General features: G+C 53.9%; 7 protein-coding genes across 7 annotated transcripts; 5 read left to right on the top strand and 2 right to left on the bottom strand.

Moving 5' to 3' along the window:
* Positions 1-623: 623 nt before the first annotated feature.
* HMPREF1541_09967 (uncharacterized protein) lies at positions 624-3,266 on the bottom strand (the record flags this gene model as incomplete). The annotated part of the gene is made up of 2 exons (XM_008714639.1): positions 624-3,134; positions 3,192-3,266. 2 exons carry the CDS (start codon positions 3,264-3,266, stop codon positions 624-626), a joined length of 2,586 nt encoding a protein of 861 aa, XP_008712861.1.
* A 2,300-nt stretch (positions 3,267-5,566) lies between these two features.
* On the top strand, positions 5,567-7,706 carry HMPREF1541_09966 (uncharacterized protein; the record flags this gene model as incomplete). Its single annotated transcript, XM_008714638.1, has 2 exons — positions 5,567-6,994; positions 7,044-7,706. The coding sequence occupies 2 exons, from the start codon at positions 5,567-5,569 to the stop codon at positions 7,704-7,706; spliced, it is 2,091 nt and encodes a 696-aa protein (XP_008712860.1).
* A 635-nt stretch (positions 7,707-8,341) lies between these two features.
* On the top strand, positions 8,342-10,412 carry HMPREF1541_09965 (uncharacterized protein; the record flags this gene model as incomplete). Its single annotated transcript, XM_008714637.1, has 2 exons — positions 8,342-8,668; positions 8,718-10,412. The coding sequence occupies 2 exons, from the start codon at positions 8,342-8,344 to the stop codon at positions 10,410-10,412; spliced, it is 2,022 nt and encodes a 673-aa protein (XP_008712859.1).
* A 656-nt stretch (positions 10,413-11,068) lies between these two features.
* On the bottom strand, positions 11,069-12,415 carry HMPREF1541_09964 (uncharacterized protein; the record flags this gene model as incomplete). The annotated part of the gene is made up of 1 exon (XM_008714636.1): positions 11,069-12,415. The coding sequence occupies one exon, from the start codon at positions 12,413-12,415 to the stop codon at positions 11,069-11,071; it is 1,347 nt and encodes a 448-aa protein (XP_008712858.1).
* Positions 12,416-13,579: 1,164 nt separating this feature from the next.
* Positions 13,580-15,214, top strand: HMPREF1541_09963 (uncharacterized protein; the record flags this gene model as incomplete). Its single annotated transcript, XM_008714635.1, has 3 exons — positions 13,580-13,869; positions 13,925-14,825; positions 14,873-15,214. 3 exons carry the CDS (start codon positions 13,580-13,582, stop codon positions 15,212-15,214), a joined length of 1,533 nt encoding a protein of 510 aa, XP_008712857.1.
* Positions 15,215-16,120: 906 nt separating this feature from the next.
* On the top strand, positions 16,121-18,613 carry HMPREF1541_09962 (uncharacterized protein; the record flags this gene model as incomplete). Its single annotated transcript, XM_008714634.1, has 1 exon — positions 16,121-18,613. One exon carries the CDS (start codon positions 16,121-16,123, stop codon positions 18,611-18,613), a length of 2,493 nt encoding a protein of 830 aa, XP_008712856.1.
* A 659-nt stretch (positions 18,614-19,272) lies between these two features.
* On the top strand, positions 19,273-20,638 carry HMPREF1541_09961 (chitin synthase export chaperone; the record flags this gene model as incomplete). Its single annotated transcript, XM_008714633.1, has 2 exons — positions 19,273-20,091; positions 20,147-20,638. The coding sequence occupies 2 exons, from the start codon at positions 19,273-19,275 to the stop codon at positions 20,636-20,638; spliced, it is 1,311 nt and encodes a 436-aa protein (XP_008712855.1).
* Between the last annotated feature and the right edge of the window lie 5,294 nt (positions 20,639-25,932).

The raw sequence follows: 25,932 nt of genomic DNA, 5'->3' as shown, positions 1-25,932 counted from the left end.
CACCTTGTCGGCTAGGAGCATTGAAGCAACGAGGTGATGCAAGGAGGTTGAGATTGACCACTTTGACATGTCCGAGATGTCATTGAAGGTTACCGCTTTAAGTGCTTTCAAACTCTATTCCTTCTCAGCTAGCCAACGCAGTCGACGGCTGCCAGCGGTCGAGTCCATCCTACTCCTTCCGTTAGGCTGGTAAACGGTGCGCGGTGCAATTGATGCCCATAGCTCATTCTTTGTGCTCGGGCGATGGGGCTAAGTGCACATGCAGGGGCGCGTGCCGAGGCCTTGTGACCATCGAAATATCGGTGTAACCGTCATGATAGTTTGAAACAGATACAGCGCGGTGATGAGTGCTTCACCAGAATCGACAAGAGTGACACCCAGGGTTCCCAAACTTATAGCAAATCATACGACACAATGAACGGAAAGACTCCCGGAGATCACGGTAACATAGACAATAGAATTGACCGGATGTTTCTCGAGACTCACAACAGTTGCGTCTGGGTGTGATCCGCTGCAAGTCTGGGAAGCACGCCCTGCAATTTTGACGACTCCTTGAAGGTCAGAAATCATATCAATCATATTCGTGTTCGTAGGGGTTCCATCCAATTATGCCAAGTCCCGCATCAGAAGTTCATCAATCCCTGCGGACTTCTATCCTTTTGCCTCGTTCGCCTTCCGGCTCCCCATCCAGTGCTCGCCAACAGCTCATCATCTTTAATACGCTTGGGCCCCGCAGGTCGCCGCACAGCCGGCTTCGGGTCGCATTCCTTCTGACCTAGCTGCGATCTGAGTCGTCGGTTTGCCGCCAGCTTCTCGCGCAGTCGGATGGCTTCCTCCGGATCTTCGTATACCAGTTGTGTAAGTGCGGGCGTCTGGTCTTGACCCTCCTCGGCCCACTGCTCTTCGCTAGGGTCCAACGCTGCGAACGCAACATCAGCAGCGGGTGAGAAACGGCTTTCCTGTAACTTTGACTTCGCTCGCCCAATGAAGCTCAAGCTACCTGTTTCAGTCTTGTCGTCCAGCCTGCTGCTCACAGGTGCCGACGCGATGATCTCGCTGCCAAACCCATCCGTGTTCATGCTTTCGACGGAGCTGGCTCTTGACTGCCGCACCTGAGAAGTAGATGAGGCATTAGACAGGTTACTGGGTGCCCGACCCATGAGCTTTTTTCCGTGGCCGCCGTCCGGTGCCGCCTTCTCCTTGGATCTCGATTTCAGATCGAGAAGCTCGCGTATCTCCCCATTCAGTGCATGAGCGTCGGCAACACCGCGAGTCGCTATTGCGTTCTGATCATGCTGCGCAATCTTGGACTGACACTCCTTTCCGTTTTCGGTATTGCTTGCAGGCCCATCGAATGGCTGAAACAACCGTTTCTTCGGCTTCACTACTTCTTCTTCAACGGGACGCTTGGGTGAGCAATTATTGGGTAGAGACTGCAGTGGTCGTGGCCCATCAGCTTCTCCCTCCACTATTAGTGGTGGCTGTTTCTGTGCTCCTCTGGACGTGCATTTCTCGTCAATCACTTCAGTGTCTGCGTGAACAACAAAATCGGTACCTGGTCGATCGAGCGTAAGGTGTTCTGCTGCCCGTCTCGATACGACATCGGCCCCAGACACGACTGACGCGGCCTTGCTGGGCTGACCTCCCGATGACGCTTTTCTGTCTGCCGATATTAAACCTTTGTTCTCATCTTGCCTTGGCTTTGATGAAAGCACTCCGGGAATTCCAGTTACTCGTGCCGCTGTGGGCAAAGACAGAGCGTGAGCCTCGTACGATGCGCGGCGATTATCCCGTATGCAAGCCCAGAGCCAGCTTTCGTTGAGGGCTGCCACCCCCCATGACCTTGCCGTGTTCAGCTTCCTTTGATCATGGTTAGACTTGTTGCATATGAGTATTGATGTATTCCGCGTGAACGTTTGCTCGTACGTAGCACCCAAATGTCGAACTATCTTGGCAATGTGATTCGGTACAATGCCAGAAAAACCGGTCGATGTGATAACGAGTTTCGAAAACCCCGGTGGTTTGATTTTGGGAACCAATGTGCCCATAGGATAGTTCGGCGGTGACACGAAGGATTTGATACACATACAGTACTCCACCCACAGTTCTGAGGACACCAGAAACTCCGGAACATCTCCTTCAGTCTTAGGGAGCTGCTCGACCGGTGTTTGGTACGGGACTAAAAGGATCTTTGAAGTGGCGGGAACATCTTCAATGTTTCGTAGAATGCCAATCGAGGCCAAAATGGTACCACCGTGGCTGAGGAGGACGTTCTTGATAATGGTTTCTTGCTCATAGTTGAACAAGTGAGCAAAAAAGTACTTTCCAGTGAAGACTTGCTGTGTTTGAGTACGGTCGCGCTGAGGGTCAGTGTGGTTTCCGTCCTGGCGCAGATCCGGTACAGACTTGGAGCTTTTCAGGTCACTCATTGCGCGGCCATTGTGCTGTGCATCATGGTGGGTTTTGGTGAGATCGGACCACATGTTGTCAGTCTGACTATTCAACCTGGCACTTGCAGTACGACGCAGCTTCCGTGCAGGTTCGGGTCCTTGAGCTTCGTCACGGTTTCTCTTTCCGAGTTGCACTGAGGCTTGTGCATTTCGATTCCACGCACCAATACCCTGCTCTTCCTGCGGAGTTGACGGGTGATAGAAAGCCTCGTCCAATTGCATGCCACGTTCAAGAGTATCCTTGTACCATTTGAGGCTGACAATTTTCTTCTGCCACTGAGTACCATACTGATATTTCTTTCCCTCCGCAGAACGCGCGATAAGATGCGTGACATCTTTGGTTAGATCTCCAGTATATTCGCCGCCATTTTCCAGGACGTTCTTTTGTAACTGGGCCCTAAAGCTCAAATCATCAAAACCAGTGATGCAAATCTTTAGCCCTGCTAAAGTCGGCATGCGATACTGCGCATGTAAGGCGTTTAGGTCGATGTGCTTTGCCTCCATCCACCGTTCTCGAACGGCATCGACCCACTCTGGCTTGAGAACCTTGACATCTTCGCGCTCTTTGGCGACATACTTGTACTTCGGAGTGTCGGCGTCACCTACGAGGAGATGGGTGACATCGGAAGTGAGATCGAGTTTGTGCTCTGCTCCCATTTGAGTTACGTATTCAGCATATCGGGTCTATGGCAAAATTAGGCACATTCTGAGAAGATCTAGCAGAATCAGACGTAGACATACCCGTAGCTCAGGCGCGACGGAAGTGCAGCAGATCACTGCCCCTGCCAATGGCCTCTCCAGTGGTCCATCCGCCATAGTGGTTGTTGGATCTGGAGTAGGAGTAGGCGAGATACTGAAATCAAGGAAGCCGCATCGAGCCTATGCAGACGTCACCTGCGAGTCAAAGTACTCATGGTTCCCTCGAGAAGGGGGTATGGTGCGGTGTGCACTTTTAGGCAGAGCGAAGTAGCAATAATGAGCGAATCCGATTTACAGTCGTCCAGGGCAGCCTCGTCGCGTGCACGCCTTTGCCAAGATAAGAGCCTCGTCGCGCGGTGAATGTGGGGTTAGCAGTGAGGGGACGCTGACCGACACCTCCCAGCACAGTCAGACGACCGCAGCGTACCGCTGCCCTAGACGCACGAGACTTCTTGACGGATGCGCATCTCCGTACCATTTCGAGAATGTCGCACGAGCGCTTGTTCGGGCGGGGCGAATGTTCACACAGCGTTCTTAATGCGAATCAGGATCGTCTCCCACGCCCGCCTCAGCACCGGGAAGGATGAGATCAACTGTGAGTTTAAGGAGCACGCCCGTCAGTGTTGCCGACCTATAGTGGTGCCTCGATTTCCGTCTGCGTGCAATCGTCAAAGTTGTTGACAAACATAGCCAGTGGGTGGCTCTGGGTACACAATATCACCTTCACCGCAATACGCGGAATGTGCCGGTATGAAAGGCATAGCCACAGCGGCCACGCATAGCTGACAGCAGATGTCCCTTGAACCGTCTTCCCGACAGTCAGGGTGCGCTTACAAAAGGTGAGCATGACCTGTCCGATCACCTGTACCTGCCCATGTAGCACCTATCAAAAGCCTTGCCTGGCCGTATTGAGAACAGAATAAAAGACCACTGGGCCACGAACGAAGTTCTCGAACGACCAGGGGGTTGCCTTATCGGATCTGCTGGATGAGCAAGCTTTGTTCATTTGTCCGGGCGAGCGAGGATCACAGATGGCACTGCCCAAAAGCCCTTTTGCGTTTTTACCAGTTGGCCAGGCCGGTGACAGACTAATGTGCCTGTGTCAGCTAACAGATACCCCCAGTGTCAGCAAGACGTCTGGCTATGGTACAGAGCCAGTAGCGTATAGCTAGTGACCACTACAAGAGGAATTTGATACCGGCAATGAGTGTCAGAAAAGAACATGCATTGGGGCGAGGACGTGGCCCGGAGGACGTGGCTACGAAGCGGAGATGCTCCACTACCAAAGTCAAGCTGAGTTGGCTGTCGAGCATCTGTACCGTAGACCCTATCGTCAAATTCCCGTACGGTGTACTGCTGGCAGTCTATCTGGCACACGACTGGCCTGACTCATGGTGGAATTCAGCATCCCATGCAATCGACTCCACAAAATCAGCGAGATTTAAAACCCTCGTTATATCATCCTGCCTGCACATCCGCAGGCCCGCGCTTCCGTACTTGACTCAGGCAGTCCCTACGCATCCCCAGCGACTGTGCCAGACCTAGTATAATATCGCTTGCCTTTATTCCTTCTGATCTTCAGCCGAGGGGGCTGACCATGAATTGACTTTTGCTTGGGTGTCATTAAAAGTTTTCAGAGCCGCTGAGTGACGGCGCACGGTTGTATACTTTATTGGGCGCAGCTCACGCACGCTTTCCGCCATCTCTGCCCTCAAAAGAATCGTGCCTAGGCACCTGTACGCCACTGTTAAGCGGTTCTCTGTGAAGTAAAGCAGGCCAAGATCAATCCATTGGCCTCCTTCGGATTTCCAAGGCTCGAGGCACCTATATGAGGGCCTGTCGTGAGCTTTACCCGTCTTAGGTGCGTACCTCGAAGCATTGGCATGCCCTGGGCACCCACGGCGCCGAGGCGTGGGGTAGCGTAGATATCAGCCCTCATGGGCCGATTTGCCAGTCAGGGCTCATCCCAAAACAAGGACTCTAACGGGCTTGCCTTGCCGCGGGTTGCATTGCATTGGGTCCAGATCCAGGCTTTGCACTCTTGGACCGCTCCCCCATGAGACCTAAAGGCCCGCTATTGCCTCAGCTTACGACCTCACCCAACGTCATTCTTTCTACATTCACTGACACTAACACTAACAGCAGTCTGTTGATCCCGCCTTTACGAGGATCACCCAAATCGATCGCCGCCCTATTCTCAACGACATACCTGCCCGCAACTTTACACCAACGATACTGTCCATCTCCCTTGCCTGCTACGAGCCCTCATCCTACACTCCCAGAAACTGGCGTTCTCACGCGAACAAGCGAAGAAACTTCTACGACTTAGCTTACCACAACCTCCTCCGAATCCAGTCACACTTCACCCAGTGAGACAAGAAGAAGGTAGCAGGAGAGGCTCGGTGGCCGCAGACGAGATGGTCTTTGCAGACATGGGGAGGCGCTCGCCAGAGCGCCGATCCCGCGCATCGTCTGTCGTTAGACCAACGCTGCGGCCCGCAGTCGATACCCAAATGCGACGCCCGTCGACACAATCCAACAACGGAGAACTTCCGATCAACTCGATGAGCTTTGCGGACGAGAAGCCTGTTGCTGCTGGTAACGGTGTGTCGGTCATTGTCTCGCTCGCTGAACCAGTCCTCTTTCTGCAAGGCTACGATGCCAACGATCCCTCAACCCACAGTACCACAATGCTGAGAGGCAGCCTATTGCTGAGAGTCACAAAGCAGGCGAAGCTAAAATCAATATCCCTGAACTTCCGCGGCAAGTCGGAGACGGATTGGCCAGAAGGAATCCCGCCACGACGGGTAGAATTTCGCGACACCACGGTGATCATGAACCACACATGGTCCTTCTTTAACGCGCAGATGCCAACAGCTGAGCACAGCTATGGCGCAGATATTGTTCAATTGCAGAAAGGTCCCTCTGTCGAGACGAAAGAAGTCGGTGTGACCGGGTCCTCTTTTGACCTGTTTCAGCGGAGTTCATCGCCAGCCAAGGCGCCTACTTCACGGGAAGCTAAGAGACTGTCTCTGCAAGCAAATCACTCTAGAAGCTTTGGTAAAGGCGAGACAGCCAGTGGTGGGCCTAGTGTGGCTCAAAGAGGTTTCAAGGTATTCCACCCTGGTGACTATATCTACAACTTTGAACTGCCCCTTGATTCTCGGCTTCCGGAATCAATCAGTGTCGACCTGGGAAGCGTTAAATATGAGTTGGAGGCTCTGGTGGAAAGATCAGGCGCCTTCCGCGCCAACCTGGTTGGATCAAAGGAACTCACACTCATCCGAGCACCCTCGGAAGGTTCTCTGGAGCAAGTGGAACCGATCGCCATCTCGAGGAATTGGGAAGACCAGCTCCATTACGATATTGTTATTTCCGGCAAGTCGTTTCCACTAGGATCCAGCGTGCCAATTGCTTTCAAGCTCACGCCTCTGGCAAAGGTTCAATGCCACAGGATAAAAGTCTTTGTAACCGAGAACATCCAGTACTTTACGAACAACAAGAAGGTCCATCGGTTAGAACCAACGAGGAAGGTTCAGCTTTTTGAAAAGAGGGCCGAAAGCCACAGCACTAGCTCGTACCCCGGTAGCTCGATGCGCATTCTTTCCGGCGGTGGTATCCCTTACGATTACAGACAGGCCGCGGCTGGCGGAGATGAGAACGTACCACACGACAATAGCAATCTGCTGGGAAACCTCGACGCTGACTCCGTGAGCATCGGCCCTACTGAGATGGAATTCAACGTGCAGCTACCAAGTTGCTATCAAATGAAGGAGAAGCTGAGAAGTGAACGTCTGCATTTTGACACAACCTATTCTAATATACAGGTGAATCACTGGATCAAGGTACGTTTGCTGCTCTTAGATGGGGAGTTTGCGTATTGACAAGATACAGATCGTAATGAGACTGTCGAGACCTGACGAAAACGACTCGACAAAGCGGCGACACTTCGAAATTTCCATAGACTCACCGTTCAACATCCTGTCTTGCCGGGCAACGCAGGCGAACATTTCTCTGCCGGCCTATTCTGCTGGTGGTCCTAACGCAGCACCAACAGACGAGTACGATTGTGGATGCCCCGGTGCTGCTTTGATCAGACGAAACACGCCTCCAACTGGTACGCAGCAAGTAACGACGGGTGCCAGTGGTTCTAGCACCAATCTGCCCAATCCAGGGGTTTCACGGAGCTGGACGAATGACGATGGTGGCCTCGCTATGCCCTCACAGGCTCACTTTGCCAATGATCCGAACTCCGGAGCTCCGAGACCAATGCACCTACTTCGCGTGCCCTCATTCAATCCTCCGGGCTTCGATGAAGATGATCCGCCACCTCCACTGGTAACTCCACCACCTCTATATGATAATGTGGTGGACTATCCGGGTGATGCTCTTGCCGACTATTTCGCCCGTCTCGCTGACGAGGAAGACGAGCGTAGCGATCGATCCCGCATAGATGTACCCTTGACTCCCGGTGGGCGGGTCAACAGGTCCATGGACATTAGTCGGACTTGGGTTCCTCTTGGGGACACCACAGTACAAAGCTCGACAGCTCACTGAAATAGGTCACAAACAGCTTTTTCACATGATGATTGCATTGTTGCGAGGTCTTAGCACCGCCTGACGAAGATTCAAAAGCAATCGCGCGCATTTCTGGAGGATATTGGGCACTTCTTGTCAAGGATAACGACTGCAGCGGCCCACAGGAATAGGTGCTCTTTGTATTGCAGCATGAGCATACTGAGCGTGGTGTACATATCGTCGCGAAAGTAGGAAGAAATCAATGTGGTGTTGCATCTTTCGTGCAATATCTACGTCTTGAGATGACGTGCCACGCGCCATGATTCGATACATTCGAAAAACAGCCTTCCCGGACTAAGTACATATCACACTCAAAGGTCTCTGCGGTAAGCCTAGAGAGCCCGTTGATCAACTCTGTCGGCCCCCAGTACTAATTTCGTGACCTCGTTGAAGAACTGTAGCGACGAGGCGGATGGTCAGGAGATGCCAAGACTGGGGAGAGCTTGTAGGCGTGTTAGAAAAGCTCCGCAGCTTTTCGTGTCTCTCGCTCCCTGCACTTTTTTCTAGCTACAGTACCGTCCATCCGGCTAAGGTTGATGCATTCGCCATCATCAACCACACGATGCTAATCCGAGCCGATCGATAACAAACCTCATCTGATTCACGCCACTGCCATGGCTTCCGCAGTCGTGGCCGCCGCGCCTCACTCCGTACCTCCACTGCCGCTCTCTCGCATACCTCGTGTCCGCCCCCCGCGATTTCTTCCAGGACAGCCGCGAGATGATCAACTACCTCAGCCAGAGGGGTCTGTACCATCAAGTCATGTATGGACGCAAGGAAAATGGCGCAATCGGGCCTCTAATGCAGTCAGCGACCGCCGCAAAGTGGTGAGCCAGCAAGTCAAGAAGGCCATCGAAAAGCGCTACCACGGTCTCAATATCTATGCATACTATCACCTACTGACCAAGCAAGTCGTTTATAGCCTGACTCGCCACATGCAAGTGAGTTTCTACACGATCTCTGTCCGTGCGTCAACTAACGCTCGAGAAGTCCGGCCAGGTCATGCCCCAGCTTGTCTACCACGGCAAGAAAACTGTCCCTGCCACCCTTCGACGTGACGTCTGGCGCCCCTACTTCTCGATTCACTTCCCGGAAAATGATGGAGGACGACAAGCAGGACTCAAGGCCTACCAACGCCTGCGCGAATTTTCTCTACGCCGTCAGCTCGATCCCCAGCAAGAATCTCTTATGACCACACAAGAGGATATTGACAAAGCGATTCGCAAGGCGGGCGACCCTTTCGAAGTACGTGAGAGGTACGTGGATCACGATGTCAAAGGCCGAAAAGTTCTGCGTGCGCCGTTGCTGGGGTTCAAACTTCCAAAGAGAATCCGGGCGCGAAAACTTATGAATCAGAAAGCTTCGAGCGTTGCAGACACATCTTTTGTCTTGGGTCTGGCTATGGAGCAGTTAGAAAAGCTATTCGCCACGAGGTACAACGCACAACACAGATTGGCATCCGTCACCAAAGGTCGGCTTCAAGGTCTCGGCGTGCGTGGTAGGAAAAGATTGAGAGCAATACGGGCCGAAGAAGAAGAGAAGGAGCTTCAAATTGCGCAGCGGCAAGATCTAGCCAGTGAAGCGAACATAAGTAAAGGCATGGTCCCTCTGGACAGGCACATTGCGCGACGATTAAGCACAGAGGTCAATGGGGCTGTTGTCGAAGACGAATCCGTCAATCGACTCGTCGACGCCGCTCCCGCCGAAAAAGGCTACGATAATGTTGATTGTGAGATTCAAGTTCTGTGGGCGGACATGCGCGATGGAACCTATGCTGAAACCTGGCCGGAAGGAGTCTTCCATGGCGAGTTGCAGCCTGCTGCGACAAGCAAAAGCGCGGAGATGCATGTAGTACAAATGGGTTACAAAGATGCGGACGGCGAGATGGTAAGCACACAGCGGCAGAGGGTGAATGTCGTATCCGGCTCGACGGTTCACGTCCACGGGCTCGAGAAACCAAGAAACTTCAAGACATTCCAGGAGATTTTGGCGCTTCAGTCAGAGCAACGGCGTGAGAACCGCACCGAAGAGCTCAAGCATCAAGCAGTCGAGCGGAGGAGAAAGACCCTCGTCAAGCTATACAGCGATATCTCGAGAGCCGAAGCACGCATTGCCACAATTCAAGATCTACACGAAAAAGACGTCCTTGGGATCAGCTTGGATCAATCAGATCAGAACCTTCTCGCCGAACGCGAGAAGAATCAAGCTCTGTTGGACACTTTAACTGCAGAGCGCGAGAGGCAGGAGATGCAATACCCTGAAGAATCTATCATCGCGGAGAAAACAGCCAAACTGCGCCAAATGGTAAAGGATGTCCGGTCACTCGACAAGAAAGCAGTTGCTACTCGTAACGAAAGCAACCGAGCGGACACTCTTACAGGAAGTCTCAACCAGGATCAGATCTCAGGTCGGGGATCGCAAGAACCTGTCGCTTCGGCACAGCAGCCCACGCAGGATTTGGACCACGAGCTTCGGCATCTCGAGCAGGCGAATCCCACGGACTACGCTGCAGCGCGCGACTTCGTGTCAAATCCACCATCAGAGGAGCGGGAGCGGGAAGTGGTTATGGCCCTCGTTGAGAAGCAGCTTGCGCTCTTGAGCAAACAAGCAGTCAATACGGAGGCGGTGCTACCCAATGAGCATCAGGGGTTGTGGGGCAGGGTCAAGGGGTGGATAGGGCGCTGAGGCGGCTTTCTGGTTCGCCTGGCTGCATCTCATTCACCAACAGCTTCTTCGATGAGAACCAGCCACAGGGATCATCTTGGAACGTCGCGATTGATCTGAGACTAGAAACACTGTAATTGATTCTTGGGCGTGTACTACCGGATCATGCTGTCGACTGTCGACTGCTATCGGCCTCTCATAGCAGCACGTTGTATATCAATCAATCAATCCATCCTCTATGCTCCAGTTCTCGTTCCTGGACCGTGATATAGTCTGCATACCAGCGGTAATGGCTTACATAAGTCGAGAGGTGAAGGTTTACATAGATGTCCGGTGGAAAGGACGAGACAGGATGTTGGATTGAAGTGTTACTGTACATAACATTATTTTTGGCTCCAAGCACTGCAGAGTCTACGCCGGCAGTGACAAAGGCCTGAACGCACAGCTATGAAATGCTTCCCACCTCCTACTATACGAGTGCATGGTGCTGCTGCATCCTAGAGTCAGAAACCAGCTTGCTGTGTGCTTGCATCACAACCGCACCCGGTCCAATCCCAGGATCATAAAACTCATATTCTTTTCGTACCTCATACGCTCATAATGCATCATAAACCACTGTCATCAGATTATACACAGCCCTCGTCCTTCCCTTGGATATACAGTTGGCCGCACTCTGCTCACTTCAGGCTCATGCCTTTCACGCCATCTGCAACCCCGGCTGACATACCTCGTTCCTTATCTCTGTTCCTCTCACGCTCAGTTCTCCCCCCTTCGCGTTTCTGCCGCTCAACCACGCTCTTCAAGGCGCCCAACCAGCCCACCATGTCCTCCTCTCCCCGGACCGAGCATTTCAGCGTCTTCTCCTCTGCGATTACCTCAAAGACCCACTCGTGCTTTCGGCCTAGCGGGTCGACTTCCACAGCATCAATAATGCTGGACACCGGCAGCATCTTCAGCACCGCGTACTCCTGCTCGTTCTTGTAGAAGGACAACGAGTAGGGCCGTAGTACGGTCCAGAGCGGCTTCCACGTCTTAATTCCCGTTTTGGTGGACTGTACGGAGAGGAAACCTTGTCGAATAACGCGCTCTGGATCCGTAGGGTTCGTCTCGCCCGCCGCAAGCGCGCCAGCGGCGCCCAGAGACAGTTGTGATGTGTTGCGCGCTTGTAGCGGCGGGCGCAGTTGCTGGGCGGAGGCGATAGGCGACAGTGCGCCTTGTTTGGGCAGCGAGGTAGAGAGGCTTCCGACTTTCGGGGCGGATGTCCCGGGGTGGAAGTCGCTGAAAGAAGAATACGAGGTGTTGAGATGCTCGGTTCCGGAGAAATCGGTGGCGGCGATATTGGAGGCGCCGCGAGGGCGGGTGGTATCCCTTTTACTGCCCGGACGACCAGACGGAGAGTCGGGTACGGGTTCTGGAGAGTCGTCGGCGGAGAGGTCGGTAGTGTCGTACGATATGCCCAGCTGAGAGTCTTGTTGATGAGAACGAGAGAAGTGTGGGGCTGGAGGGTCTAGCGGGTCGAGATCGAGATCGTCGGTGCGAGCTTCGAGGCGGATCTGAGTGACCCAGTCGAGAGTGTCCTGTTCAGAACTGGATTGGAAGTGGTAGTTTTTAGACGGGCTGAAGATACCAAAGACGTTCTCGTGATGGGACTTCTTGACACGCGCCACAGTCGTAATGTCGGACAAGGCAATGGATTCGCGCAGATCGGTCTCGTCTGCATTACCGTAGATGGAGAGCAGGTTCGGGCGGAGTACAAGATATGCGGGCTTCCAGCTCGCTTTCCACGCGCGTTTCTTCTTTATGCGACGGGCAACCTTGCCGCTCTTTATAACGCGATCGAAGCAGAAGCTACCATTTTGGTCGACCGGCGAGAAGACATCCAGGCCCATGTGGCCTTTGTATGAGGAGTACGAGGAGGCCGCCTGAACTGGTGGAGGAGGCATGCTACTCGGGGATAGGATAGGTGCATTCAGCAGCCTCTTAGGAGGCGTCATAGGCCGAGCGGGTTGAGCGACTTGCGCCATGATAAATGCTGGCTTGACGACGAGTACCGCCCAGAAAGCGAGTGTGGGGACGATCGATGTGTACGCTGGAGAGTGAGGTAGACTTTCCAGGCAGATCAGCTGTAGATATGTGTTGACATTGTGGCCCTTAGCGGCACATGAATCGGGGAGATGTTCGTGTTGGAATGTGAGATCGACAGGCGGGGGGGACGAGGACCAATAGGCCTCGGAAGCGAGGGAGAATATGAAATAGGGCACGCTGTTAGACAAAGAGGCGTTTGAGAAGTCGACCTGGAGGCGGCCTCCGAGGCACCAGGGACCAGGTGAGGAAGAGGACGTCGATGGTGCAGCAGCACTTGCACGACGGTCGTGCCACTGCACTTTTGCGGAGCCCGAGGTTGTACTGCCAGCGACTACGGAGTACGTCTTAGCTACAACAAGCCTTGTTCAGTCCTGCAATCTAGATGGCTGGTGTCTGTTGCCACTGGTCCCAACAGGATTTGCCGTGTCTTAGAGCATGTTCGGCAGTCTGCGACAAGTGCATTCAGGCAGCGTTAATTCTTGATTGCAACCCCCAAACGGTTTTGATCGTTGGCTATACGGTCTATGGCACGAGAATGTACCTTCGAGTTGTAAGGAGGTTCTGCGCAGCGCCTAAGAATAAAAAGGTACTCCTCAACGGGGACCGTGCCTCGTATGGCGTGCCTAAGCATGGCTGTGGGCTTACCTATTTTCAGCCAATAGCTTGGCCGTTGGCCAGCCCAAATTTGCTCCACCCGGAGCAGTGCAGAGCGAACAGAACAGAGATTCGACTGCACTCGTTGCTGTCTTCTTCGGACTGCTGCGCTGCTACACCATCGTAAAAGTCCCCATCACCACCGCTTTGCTCCATCGTCAACCTCCACGACCCCTCTTTTCACGACAGCGCTCATCGACCCTCTCCCGCAGCCGCTCGTTCATCAGCTTCCCCTTTCTCGCCCTGGATCGCAAAGAAATCTCCACCCCCCTATCGTTGACTTGTCTGATCAATACCCTTGCTTCTTCTGCCGGCCTGTCCTGCCAGTTTCGCAATAGATCGCGCAGTCTGGCACTCGGTCAGCTCCTCGCAAGATTCGCTCCGAGCTCATGACGACCTGCTGATAGATCCTGAAGCCACCGGAGCAGCAACTCTCCGCAATCACGGCCATGAGCGGGAAGGCCTCCAAAACGTCGAGCTTCGTCCAGCGAATGCTCAAAAACCTGCCCAATACCGCGCCGACTCCTGTTCTGGACGAAAAATCTCACAAACAGTCTTCCACATTATCTTTCTTTCGGCGGCGTATACGATTAAAAGGCAACTCGTCCATATCGATTCCACTTGGATTTGTTCTGCTATTCCCCACGATTGTATTGCTTTTGACGCTTTTCCTGGTCATTCGACATCCTTCCTCCACCGGTCGCATCTTAGTGCCCGCTGGAACCCCTCCATCGATCAGGTTTGTTGTTTCCAGCATTCATGTATGGTGTATAGCTAACCTACCATTCCTACAGGAGGATAAACGAAAAACATGACCGTGTCTTCGCGACGGGTTGTCTAGACCCTGAAGTCCAGAACAAGGGCCCACGCGCCAACGCTGCTTTTGTCGTTCTGGCACGCAATAAAGAGCTGGACGGTGTGATTCAATCTATCAAGAGCGTGGAGCGCCATTTCAATCGCTGGTTCAACTATCCCTATGTTTTCCTCAATGATGGCGAGTTTGAACAGGAATTCAAGGACACCATCATGAACTACACGAGCTCTCCCGTCGAGTTTGGGACAATCAACAGTAGCATGTGGGGATATCCCGACTGGGTAGATCACGAAGTCGCAAGAGAAGGCATTCGCAAGCAAGGAGATGCCGCCATCATGTATGGTGGCATGGAGAGCTACCATCACATGTGCCGCTTTTATTCCGGCTTTTTCTACAAACATCCACTCCTCGACAAATACGAATGGTACTGGCGCGTCGAACCAGAAATCACCTACTTCTGCGATATCACCTATGATCCATTTGTAGAAATGGCAAGAGCAAACAAGACATATGGCTTCACCATCGCGGTCAAGGAGTTGAAAGAGACTGTGCCCAATATCTTCCGCTACGCATCGGCCTATATGCGCACACACAGCCTCAAATCCCAAGGTTTGTGGGAGATGTTCCTCGAGCCACAGCCGGAGAAGGCGGAGACGAAGGCCGACGACCGCAAAAAGACACTGCCTAACGAGATTCTCGAAACGGAACGTGGTCACCAGAACATTCAAGACATTGACCCAGAAGCAATGGAAGGCGAAAAATACAACATGTGCCATTTCTGGAGCAACTTCGAAATTGCCAGACTAGATTGGTTTCGTAGCAAGGAGTACAACGACTTCTTTGAGATGATGGACCGTAGCGGCGGCTTCTGGATGGAACGGGTAAGTACAACATTTGCAACTGCTCTGACGACACTAACATTTAGCAGTGGGGCGATGCTCCTATTCATTCCCTTGCTGCCGGTGCCCTCCTGGGCGTGAAGGATGTCCACTATTTTCGCGACTTTGGTTATCGACATACAACCATTCAGCACTGCCCAGCAAACGCGCCCACAAGACAACTTCCAAGGATACCCTGGCTCGAAAAGACGACAGACGACCCAAAAGCTCGGCAGGAAGAGGACGATTATTGGGCTACGCCAGACTCTCCAAAGGAGAACGGTGTTGGTTGCCGGTGCCGATGTGATACTGACATTCGAGATGTTGAAGGTAAAGAAGGAAGCTGTATGAACGAGTGGGTCGAGGTTGCTGGCGGCTGGGCCAGCCCTTGAACGTCGGCGTGAGCTGGACAGCAATGTTTGATGCATAAGATCCGCGTCTATGTATTAACGACGATCCCACGCGTGGCGTTCAGGGCATTTGCGAAAACTATCAGCACCAGGCAGCATTTGGGAGGCGCCTCGGCATGAGTGCAAGAAACGACATGCAGTCGCAGCGGCTTCAAGGGAAGCTGCTTCAGATCGCCCTGAAGGGCAAGGAGAGCTGGAAGGAGAGAGCAGTTCTGGTGAGGCCGCGTTTCCAAATCGACACGCAGCCTGGTACATCTAAAGCTGGATTGTCGATGCGATAAGTGTACAAAGAGATGGACGACAGCGCTGTCCTAGCTCGGCATTGGCGCAGCGTGAAAATGGTAGATCCCATTTGGATATTCTGTATAATGGACCAAAGCGCACTTTTCCTCATGCTCTAGTATTCTTTAATCACTGGGCATACCTCCCAATACTTATCTAGATAATTTACCTGAAAGGGCAGATGTGGGGGGGGTCCAGCCTTGTGGTCCGCAATGCAAGGCTGGACTGATAGACACGAGCCGACATGTATCTTTTACCCCGCGGTGGCTGCCTGTACAATCACGAATGAATGTCATTCTCTGGCAACTACTTCCTCTACTTTCTTGATAGTGTCAGAACCCTTGTGCTCTTAATTTCACCCATAGATTTCTTGACGTTGGCTTCGAACCTGCGCTGGTCAGATTGCGGAGCAACCAGTGCTGCCTGCATTGGCTGGAACCTGCCCGCGAGCCTGATTCAACCACTATCTACCACGCGACTGTCACCACTCCCTCTATTGACACGCCACCTTTTTGGTCTTTTCGCTCTTTCCCTCTGCACTTGGTAAGCCCCTCAACCGTCCCGCATCTGCAACACAGACACATCCTCTGTCAACCCCAGCCCGCGATGGCTGACCCTCCTTACGACCAGTTGCGCGAGCTGCAGTCAACTGATTCCAGCGAAGCGCCGAACGACTCCGCCGATCCGTTTCAGTATCCTCAAATCTTTGTTGAAACTTCATTCGACACCCTCCTTCATCATTCATATCCCTCCCATCCCTCCTCTTCGCAAGCCACGATGAGGGAGGTGCACGGCCAACAAGGAACCGGCTCCTCGTTGAGTGAGAGCTGGGCTTCCATCTCTGATGCCGAGCTCTCTCAAGACGACGACCTCCGTTCAGAGAAGACAGACACAGGGTCACTCGTCGATATCCACAGTGCTGATGACATTCTGAGCGTGCGGGAAGAAGATGCGTCCGCTGCAGACGAGGAGGAAGAGCCGGAGGAAGAGCCGGAGGAAGAAACTCCATCCCCGCATGATCATCCCTCCGCGCAGTATACCTCACGCATGGAGACATCGGAGTGCACTCCTGCGGCTGGCACGTCGTTGACAGAGACCAGCTTGCTTCCCAATCATATCACGCTAGACGAGCATGACGCCAGTCTGGATGGCGAGAACGTTTTTGTGCGCCACACCCTCGAAGTCTTCAAATCAGCCGACCCGTTGGCACTAGGGTTTGATAGAAGCGTGGTCCTGTCAGAGCCCATTGGGAGCATCCAGCTGGGCCTGAGCAAATCGACGCTGCGGGACACTGGCCGACAATCGCTGCGAATGCTTATGTTAGGCAAAGATTACTTGCCATCCCTTCGAAGCTCTGTTGTGGGCAAGATTGCAGATGCTTTGGTCGCCTCCGGATCAGCGTTCGATAATAGCCCACCAAATGCACCGTCTCGTTATCATGTTGTCCCCGATTGTTTCGGCCCAGGTTCCACGCCCTCGACTGCCGAAGTGATCCCTATTGACTGCCAACTCGAGGTCGACAGCTATCAGTCGGCCGAATTTCTGGATAGCATGCACCAGTCGATAGCCTTGTTCGATGAGTCCTCCTCCAAAGTACTGCGGTCCGAAAGATATCACGATGGCTTTTCTATTCGAGGCCAGGAAGGAAGCAAGCCCGATCTAGCTGTCGTTGTCGTTAGCAGCAAAGATACCAGTGACCAGACGGATAAGGTCTGCATCATGCTCATTTTTGCCCAACGCCATTCCATTCCGGTATTGGCCATCACAGTTGATGAAGACTGGAGCGCCGACTTTGTCCCTCTGGTGTTTGCGAAATCGAGTGCGCATAGGTGCATCGAAGATCTTCCCGTACGAAAGGGCGGTATTTGTCGTCAGCTTCCACTGGATCTGAATACATTGCTAAGCCTCAACCCCGCTCAACTCAGCCGCCACCTATCGTACCTCGTAGACAGTCCAGGCAACGACAAGGAACGCAACCAGAAGCCAGAGAGGACGGACGTTCTGCTTTCAGACGATGCCAGCTCTCGCAAATACATCCAGAAGCCTGTTCGGGTACTGGGTGTCTCAACCATGTGGGAGCGAGTCAAGAGATGCTCACCACTAAGTCCCATGCTTCTGATTTTGATCTGTGCACTTCTTGTCAATCAGTTTTGCGTTTCCCTGCTCGCTTACCAGAAAACTGGATCAACATTGGCCAACGACACTGTGGCTGTGCGCACGAGTGGCGTACCAACTTTAGCGAGCAGCCTTCTGAACACAAGCCGAACCGTCGTCGCCGTACCCACCGGCCTCGTTGACCCGCACGTACCATTGACCATTGATGCTACCAAGTCAACGACCGGCAAATTCGAGGTCGAAGTAGTGGGCAATTCACATCTGATCGTGCGAACGCCACACGAGCCAAAGAAGACAAGCTTACTTGATGTGATTGTACTCAGAGACGAGGACCCTGTGCAAATCGAAGTCAACCCTTTATTCCCGTGTGTGTATAGTGTGCACATCACAAAGGAACAACTCTATGGCAAGCTTGACATTCAACTTGCCATGACTCATCCGCATGTGGTCGACAACATCAAGCTCGACCTCGGGCCACAGCCGCTAGACGTGTGGATCAGAAGCATGATTGAGGAAACTGGGCAAAGTGTGCGGCAGTCCCTGATCCGGCTCCAGGGTTCACTCCAGAAGCGTCAGTGGTCCGAGGGTCAGCAAAAGGTTATTCAGCACGCGCAGGATACTGGATTCGCTTTGTCTCGGCAGTTTAAAGCTGGCCAGAAGCGACTGGACTTCTGTCGTGCCAGACTGGCAGCATTTGACGCAAAGCGCGAGGCGTTCAACAGACGCATGGATGTTAGAGGAGCAGCGCTGCTGAATAACTGGATAGGCTCGCTCAAGCAGAGCAGAGCTATCAACGACGTACTCTCAAAGGTCACTGCAGTGCGACACCGAATGGACGGATTTGATTTGAGACATCGATTCCAGCAAGCTGCGCACAACTTGCACGACAATATGCAGTCAGACACTCTCGCAACTGCGCAGGATCGAGCTCAACACATTGTCAAGGAATGGCGTCATAGAATGGGTCGTCGTCGCGGGCTTTGACCAGTTATACAGATACCCAGTATTGCAGACTTCGTGGTGAGCCCATGGGCGTTTGGGATAGATATCATTGGCGACGGAGTTGCCAGGGCTTGGTGTTGGGTGCGAGGATCGACAAAGCGACCCTGATGGCCACAGCATACCCCATAGTCGCAGATACTGATGCAAAGCGTATTATTTTATCTTGTATTCTGCTTGATGGCATAGAAGTCCGTGCACGCCGCACATTCACCGTGTGGTTCGTGGTGGTAGAATTCTCTGCCTGCCGAAGTTTTCTGGATTTTCGGTTACGATTTCTATAGCAACCAGTCTAGTCCTGAAGCGGAAAGGCGGCTTCAACTGAGACACGGGCCTCGTGAGAACGTAGTCCAAGCACAGCCCTGGCCCGCCAACGATGTTCTGGGGCCTTATTTCGAATTAACATCACCGTCGTCGTTTCTCACACTCGTTTGTGCCCTCTCAACGGTTGTTATACGAACACCAGATCTCGCTCCGCGAACAAACCACCTGCATACAACGATCACCCCTTTCGCTGATCTGCCCTTCCGCCACCAGACCAAACCCCCCTTGAGGGCGCCTACGGCGCGGACGCCCCCCACAACACTGGAGGGACCAGTCCATACTTCCTCCTCTTGTCCTTTACCCTGGAAGGCCTGCCCACCATGGCCTTCGGCTCCTTCGATACCCTCTGCGCGCAGTCCGCGCTGCCGCTCTGCTACGTATTGGGACCGCCTTCGAGTCTCACGTCCACACACAACCCACTTCTCCTCCCCGACTGCGCCGCCCGCTCCATCGAGCTGGCAAACACCATTATATTTCAAGCCGCGACCGACTTTGCGCACATTGTCGCTCTAGGAATGACTGCGATCATGATCTTCCATGTGCGGTCCAAGTTCACAGCTGTTGGACGCAAAGAGATCTTGACATTCTTTTACTTATATCTGGTGCTCACGGCAGTGAGTCTGGTTTTAGACGCCGGCGTGCTGCCCGCCACGACGGACGGGGCCTTCCTGTATTTTGTCTCTGCGCAGAACGGGCTGGCGAGCGCGCTGTGTACGGCCTTGCTCGTGAACGGCTTTGTGGGCTTCCAGCTGTACGAGGACGGCACTCTGTTATCTGTGTGGCTCCTGCGGCTGTCGAGCGTCTTCATGTTTGCCATCTCCTTCGTTGTGTCCCTGCTCACTTTCCAAGGCTGGGCAGGCCTCAGCCCTGAGAACACTACCGGCCTGTTCGTGGTCCTCTACTTGATCAATGCAATCTGCCTGGCCGTGTATCTGGTCATGCAGGTCATACTTGTGGTAAACACATTGCAGGATCGCTGGCCACTCTGGGATCTCGCAGCAGCAGTCTTCTTCTTCGTCATCGGCCAGGTGATTCTGTATACCTTTGGCGCGCGGATCTGCGAGGCTGTCAACCACTACTTGGATGGTCTATTCTTCGCCACAGTTTGCAACCTACTAGCTGTCATGATGATTTACAAGGTAGATCCATGTCCCCATCGCCCCACATACCCCTATGGCTAATGTTCTTCTACAGTACTGGGACTCGATCACAAAAGAGGACCTCGAGTTCTCAGTCGGTGCCCGCCAGAACAACTGGGGCTTGGCCGTCGACTCCTCCCTCGCCCTTACCGGTGCACCACAACAGAAGGACCCGCTCCTAGGTGGTGGCGCTCAGTACTCCGACGCCGACTTTGTGCACAACGACCACCGCGCCTCCTTCGTGCCCACCCAGTACCACGACTCGGCGTATGCAGACAGCACCTACGAGTACCGCCCACCAACGAGCGGCACCTACCACACGCGCACGCAGAGCAGTGGACATCTGGGCGTCGTGGAGACGCGGCAGCCGAAGCGCCTCAGCGGATACGACTCGGTGAGCCAGCAGGGCGATGGCTTCGGAGACGCGGCAGGGACAATGGGCGGTGGACAGCACCGAGATGAGCGGGCTGCGAGGCGCAAGAGTCGGGGGCATGCGGAGAGGGAGAGGGAGATGGATGGGTATGAGCACGCAAGGGGTGGGTACTGATGGATTAATGCAGGATCAAGACATAGGGTAGGCTACGGGCGTTCGATGGACGACGAGGACAGTGGATGTCTCGTGAAGGACTAAGCAAGCTAATATAAATGCAAGTTGGCGCTGGGAAACGGGCAGGACTGCACCTGTGTGTATGTGTAGTGGTAGTCAAGGGGGGGGGGCTTACGGCTGGCGGTCTGATTTACACGCTACATTGTCCTTGATATAGCATAGCACTGGCGCGATGGCTACGATAAGTAGGAGAGAGAGGCAAAGCTAAATGGCATTCTAGATAAGTGACCAGGGCGGCCGTTGTGGGGTGGTCGTATACGGTGTGCCTCAGAAACGAATAAATAGATCTCATACGCAACTACAGCATCTTTCTTACCTGTTGTAGCCCATCGAGTCGACGGCTCTTGCCACGCACCAAACGCAGCAATGTATGGCCGCCAGGCAATACTGTCAATGGCACATCAAGACACAGACCAAGCACTTAGGGGACACTCGATGGACGAGACCCCGGGCGTTTCTGCTGGCCGCGACGTGGAAGGACGGCGGATGAGTCGATTGCGTGTCGATGGTTGCGGCCCGGCTGCTCGATGGAGTTGACGCCGTGCTCGGGCTAGTCTCAGAGGAGAAGCATCACTCGTTGATAACTCCTACTACAGCCACCCACCAATGGTAGGTAAGCAACGCTCGGTATGAGCTCGCCGTTCCAGCCCTCAAAGTAGAGGCATTCCTCGCAAAATTATCGCAAGAAAAAGTTTCGAATTCTTCTACCGCGCAAAACGCTCCTGAATTGTAAGAGCCCAGCCACAGAGGGTTTCCGAGTAATGGGCGCGATCGTGGAGGTGGTACTTGGAAGCATCAAGCTTCTATACTTTCAGCCCGAAGCTGAAATCCAGCTTGGGGTTGTTTGCTATCGCCAAGTCAATGTAAGTAGGAGGAGGGGTCCAGACCTATTGCCAGACAAAGGGCGTTGGGTAACGCTCCGAAGATGGGCCACCTGAAAGCCCGACAAACAGAGAGTGAATCAGTGCATGCCCTCCAAAGGTCAATAATAGCCAGAAGTGCCTGACATTGCACCCTTCCACCGGCCGCTGACCAGGACTGTAGCAGCTCACGCTAAGAAACTTCGAGAAGATAGATTCGGCGTGCAATTTTCGGCATACCACGACCAGAATAGAGATCCTGATTATCGATGTCCACGGCGGAGATGAAGTTCTTCCGATACTCCGTAGAAGGCGAGCAATGTCCAGATCGCGTGAGCGTTCGTAGAAGTGCAGCTAAACTCTAGGTCTCGACGTGCCGATGTCGACTCGATCGTTATCTTGCTAGCTTGGCTTCTGCATTCTAGGCGGGGTCATCTGCCAGAACAAACGACAGGCGGACGTATTGAATTCGGTCTTGCTCCCATCGACACAAGCAGTCCACAAGCGGATCGAGCACACCGAATCCGTCGGATTCATGAGCGTCAGCGGTCAAAGCCGAATGAATCACGTTACTTAGCCTCAATGTCAGAAGACCAGGTGGATAGCCAGCTGGCATCTGACCTGGAAGTCCTGCGGAAAGCTATCGTCCTTGATTTCGTAGGCGGAAAGAGAGGTAGCCCGCGTGAGGAAGGGACTAAATGTTGGGCGACCTTGGAACGTGCATACGGCAGGCTGGTGGATGGGAGAACTTCAAGTCCAAGGGAACGATTGGTGCAATTCAAACGTGGTGTAGCATACGGAGTACATGGGCCTGGCTCGACCGGAGCTGGAGTGACAAGCGAGGACGAATGTGGCATGTTGCCAAGTCGTGGCTAGGGGACGGCTTTGCTTTGCGCAAAAACAGCAGGCATCCGTGGGATGAGAAGTCTGCTTTTTGCTGAGAGGTATTCTTCGGAAAGCGGCTGCTGTGTCCGAGTCGAGATGCTGCGCCTTCCAAAGGATATGGATACTTTGTCGACAGCTGTGGAGAAGAGCTAATTGACATGGTGCAGATCCTGTTCATCTTTTTGAGGCTCGTGCAGTCAAGATTGAATTTTTGCTGTGGTATGATGGACTGTAAGCTCAGCCGTGAACCAGCGCGACACGGTTACGGCATCAAATCTTGGGTCCAGAAAGTTTGACCGAGCGAGTGCAAGCACGACATCGAGTGGAAGTTGCCACACTGCATGGGCATAATTGAGATGGATGGAGCATTCCTCCTGACTATCACCGTAGCGCTGGGACGAGCGGAGACTCGGAAAGGCAGCTGAGACGGTGACGAGGGGAGAAGAACCTTTAGCCCTCGTTCAGGATGCTCGACCATTGAGACCACTGCCACTGATGCCGAGGAGGGCTACGGGCTCTGCGGGCTTGGTTGCCCTGCATGGCTGAGAGGTACGTACACCAGGCTGTATCGTCAGGGGCTTTTAGTATGATTGTGGCGAACAATCGTGAGCCTGTGGGCCGGGGCGGGTGCAATACGACGGCCTAAGCGAGATCGAGGACTGCCGCGGGAGAATAAGTCCACCAGGCCATGACAGGCCGAGGGCGGTGGCTGTCCAAAACCGCCTAGTTGGGCAAGCCTGAGCCTGAACCCAAGCCTGAAGCACATGGTCCCCATGACCACTTCAAGATTCATGGTCTGCGTGCCACCAAAAAACCCACCGTGTTGAGCACCTGATGCTGGTGCTGGTGCTGATGCAACACAAGTGAACGGGAGCAATTCGAGCAATGCTGGATGTGGCCCGCATTCGATTCCCTGCTGGAACCGGGCGCCGCGTGCGCTTCTGTGTCAATGCTTACCAGCATTGCACGAAACCTCCCACCGGATCGAGCAGAGATCGGCCTGCGTTCTGTTTGCCGACGAAACGGCAGAACAAATCTTGATCATAGCTGGCATGTAAATAATCTTCCGGGTCACTCGCCCCCGGCTTCTAGGCAACGCGTTGCATGCAATCGCAGTAATCAAGCGAAAAATTTGACCGTGCTACTAGTGGCAGCTGTGAGATAATGCTGCTGGCCCGGACTTTTGGATCGCCGACTGGTGATTGACACGACTTCGCCTGCTTTGGGCGCGTTTGACTCTTGAGCGTTGCAAGCGTGATGTGAGACGGCGTCTCGCGTTCAGTTTGCCGGCTACCCCGGTCGCGACAAGCTCTGCAGCCAACGAGAAGCCGTACAACGTGGTTTCCATCAGATACCGGGTTGTGTGCGTTAGGGAGTTGCCAGCTGCTCCAGACGAGCGCCAGGCTCTCGAAACTGGAGTCGGCCAACGCCTCGGTGAGTCTCAGCTCCACCGTTGCCACTGCAGACGCCTGGCTGTCTCCTTGCATGGCGCTCAATAATGAATCAACCATTTTTGCACCGCGTGCACCTATCATTATCATTGGACAGCAAACACATGGCTGGCCCCCCAAGGCGGCAATTTGGGGCGCCTTTCTGAATCTTGGGTGCCGCCTTGTTCCCGATGTGAGCAGTGCAGTCATTATCGACCAGGAATCCAGCGCGTCAAGGCTACAGGCGTACTAGTATCGCTGACAATTCTGAATTGCTGGATTCAAGTATGCCCCCACTTGGAGAACTGGATCGGCGCAGTGCTTTTCTAACGCGCGCCGCAGTTCAGGGAGTACGAAGTAAAACCATGTCACCGCCCCGCAGGCTTTTCACGGGCTGCGGCATGCGAATGCGAATAGTCCCTGTTCAGGCACGAAACACCGCCAGCTGATCGTAGGTCATCTCTTTTGGTCTCGCAGGCCCTGCACCTCTGCTTTTTGCCGAAGGATGGCCACAGGGTTTTCTGCCACCATCCGCTGAAGACGATAACAGTGATGATGCCGACGATGAACCAGGATCAGCTCGCGGCTCGTGTGTTTGACATCCTGTTCAGCCATGGCCGTCGCTTGACTTTACGCACGTCTTCTGTTTCTCCGTTGGTCAGGATTTCTTATTTTTTTTTTTGGGCAGCTGATGGGCCACGATTAGGTTGTACGTGTGTGGTGAGCCGCATTGCAAGCTGTTGCCCAACTAGCAGTTTCGGTCCACTCTGGAAAGACAAGTCTCCCGGTCTGCCGTCAATCCCTTGCTGGTTGACCTCGCCTCACCTGACGCGCCATCGTGACATTCAATAATCTCACTTCTGACCCGTTTCGTGGCAGAGTCCGGCCTCCGGTGGAAAGACTGTGGGCGTTCAGGTGCATCTCGGATACATTCATGGTCGCCACATCATTCCTTGAATTCGATGGCGCCGCCTATTCTTGACATGCTTCCGGCTACCCCTTGGATGGATTAGGCCCTTAGTCATGGCCGGGCTTACGAGGTAAAGAAGGAAGGATAGACTAGCCCCAAAGCTAAGCCTGACTTTGCCCAGAGATCACATCGGAGGGTTCGTTCCAGGCGGTGGCCGAGGCTTCGTCGCTGGGCTTTGTGTACTCCGTTGTATGTGCACAAGTACTCCGTACCCCGTACGTGTATTCGTATGCGTGGTGGCTGCTCGCTTGCTTGAGACGGAACCGTCCTAGGTTGCCCTGCCGTTGAGTTGACCCTGCGGTCTGCCCGACTCCAAACGATGGGTGACAGCTACTGCTTTCGCTTGCCCTCCACCACAGACATGGCATGCATTTGATTTGCTCGCATGACACGGACTGGAACCCGGAACAGAATTTACACAAGAGGACGCCAGACCACGCCATGCCAATGCCACGCCGTGTGCGCACTTGCGAGTCACGGCCAGCTTGCGCCCGGTGCGCCCCCCTTGCCCCCTCCTCTGCAGCAGACGAATTACGGTAACGAATGGAACGGCGCTAAAGTCAGCACGACAAGGCCAGAAGCTTTGCCGCCGGGCTGCCGCAACAGCGAGGGTTGGAGTCGGTCGCTGCCACACTCGCACTGGGCACTGACTGGCAGCTGGGCCACTACCGGCACCTGTGGCTAGGCGGCGCTCTCCTCCACTATTCTCACTTTGAGCGCAGCATCCGCCAATCCGTCCGGGGTCATGCTACCGCCTAAATCCTCGTATGACTGCTTTCTTTCTGTCTCCCCTCCCTCTTCCCCCTGCGACGCCGAGGACGAGCTTTGGCGCGACACTGCACACACTGCACTTTGCCTATTCCGGTGACTCCCACGCTCTCCCTGCACGCGTCACAGGTTTTCGCATGCCCACTGCCTGCCACGCTAAATCCTTGCACTGCACTGTCATTTGATTTCATCGCCGACCCTCTCGCTTTGGATTGCTGACAGACCTTGCACCCAACTAACTCATCCACTCCTGTGTGCTGTCGCCCGCAACCGTCAAGCAAAAAGGCAACGAACAAAAAAGCGGATCGCCGGCCTCGCCTG

This window comes from Cyphellophora europaea (genome assembly GCF_000365145.1).
Source record: "Cyphellophora europaea CBS 101466 unplaced genomic scaffold supercont1.11, whole genome shotgun sequence".
Lineage (NCBI taxonomy): Eukaryota > Fungi > Ascomycota > Eurotiomycetes > Chaetothyriales > Cyphellophoraceae > Cyphellophora > Cyphellophora europaea.
The sequence above is the reverse complement of the archived record's forward strand: the minus strand, read 5'-3'. Positions and strand labels throughout refer to the sequence as shown.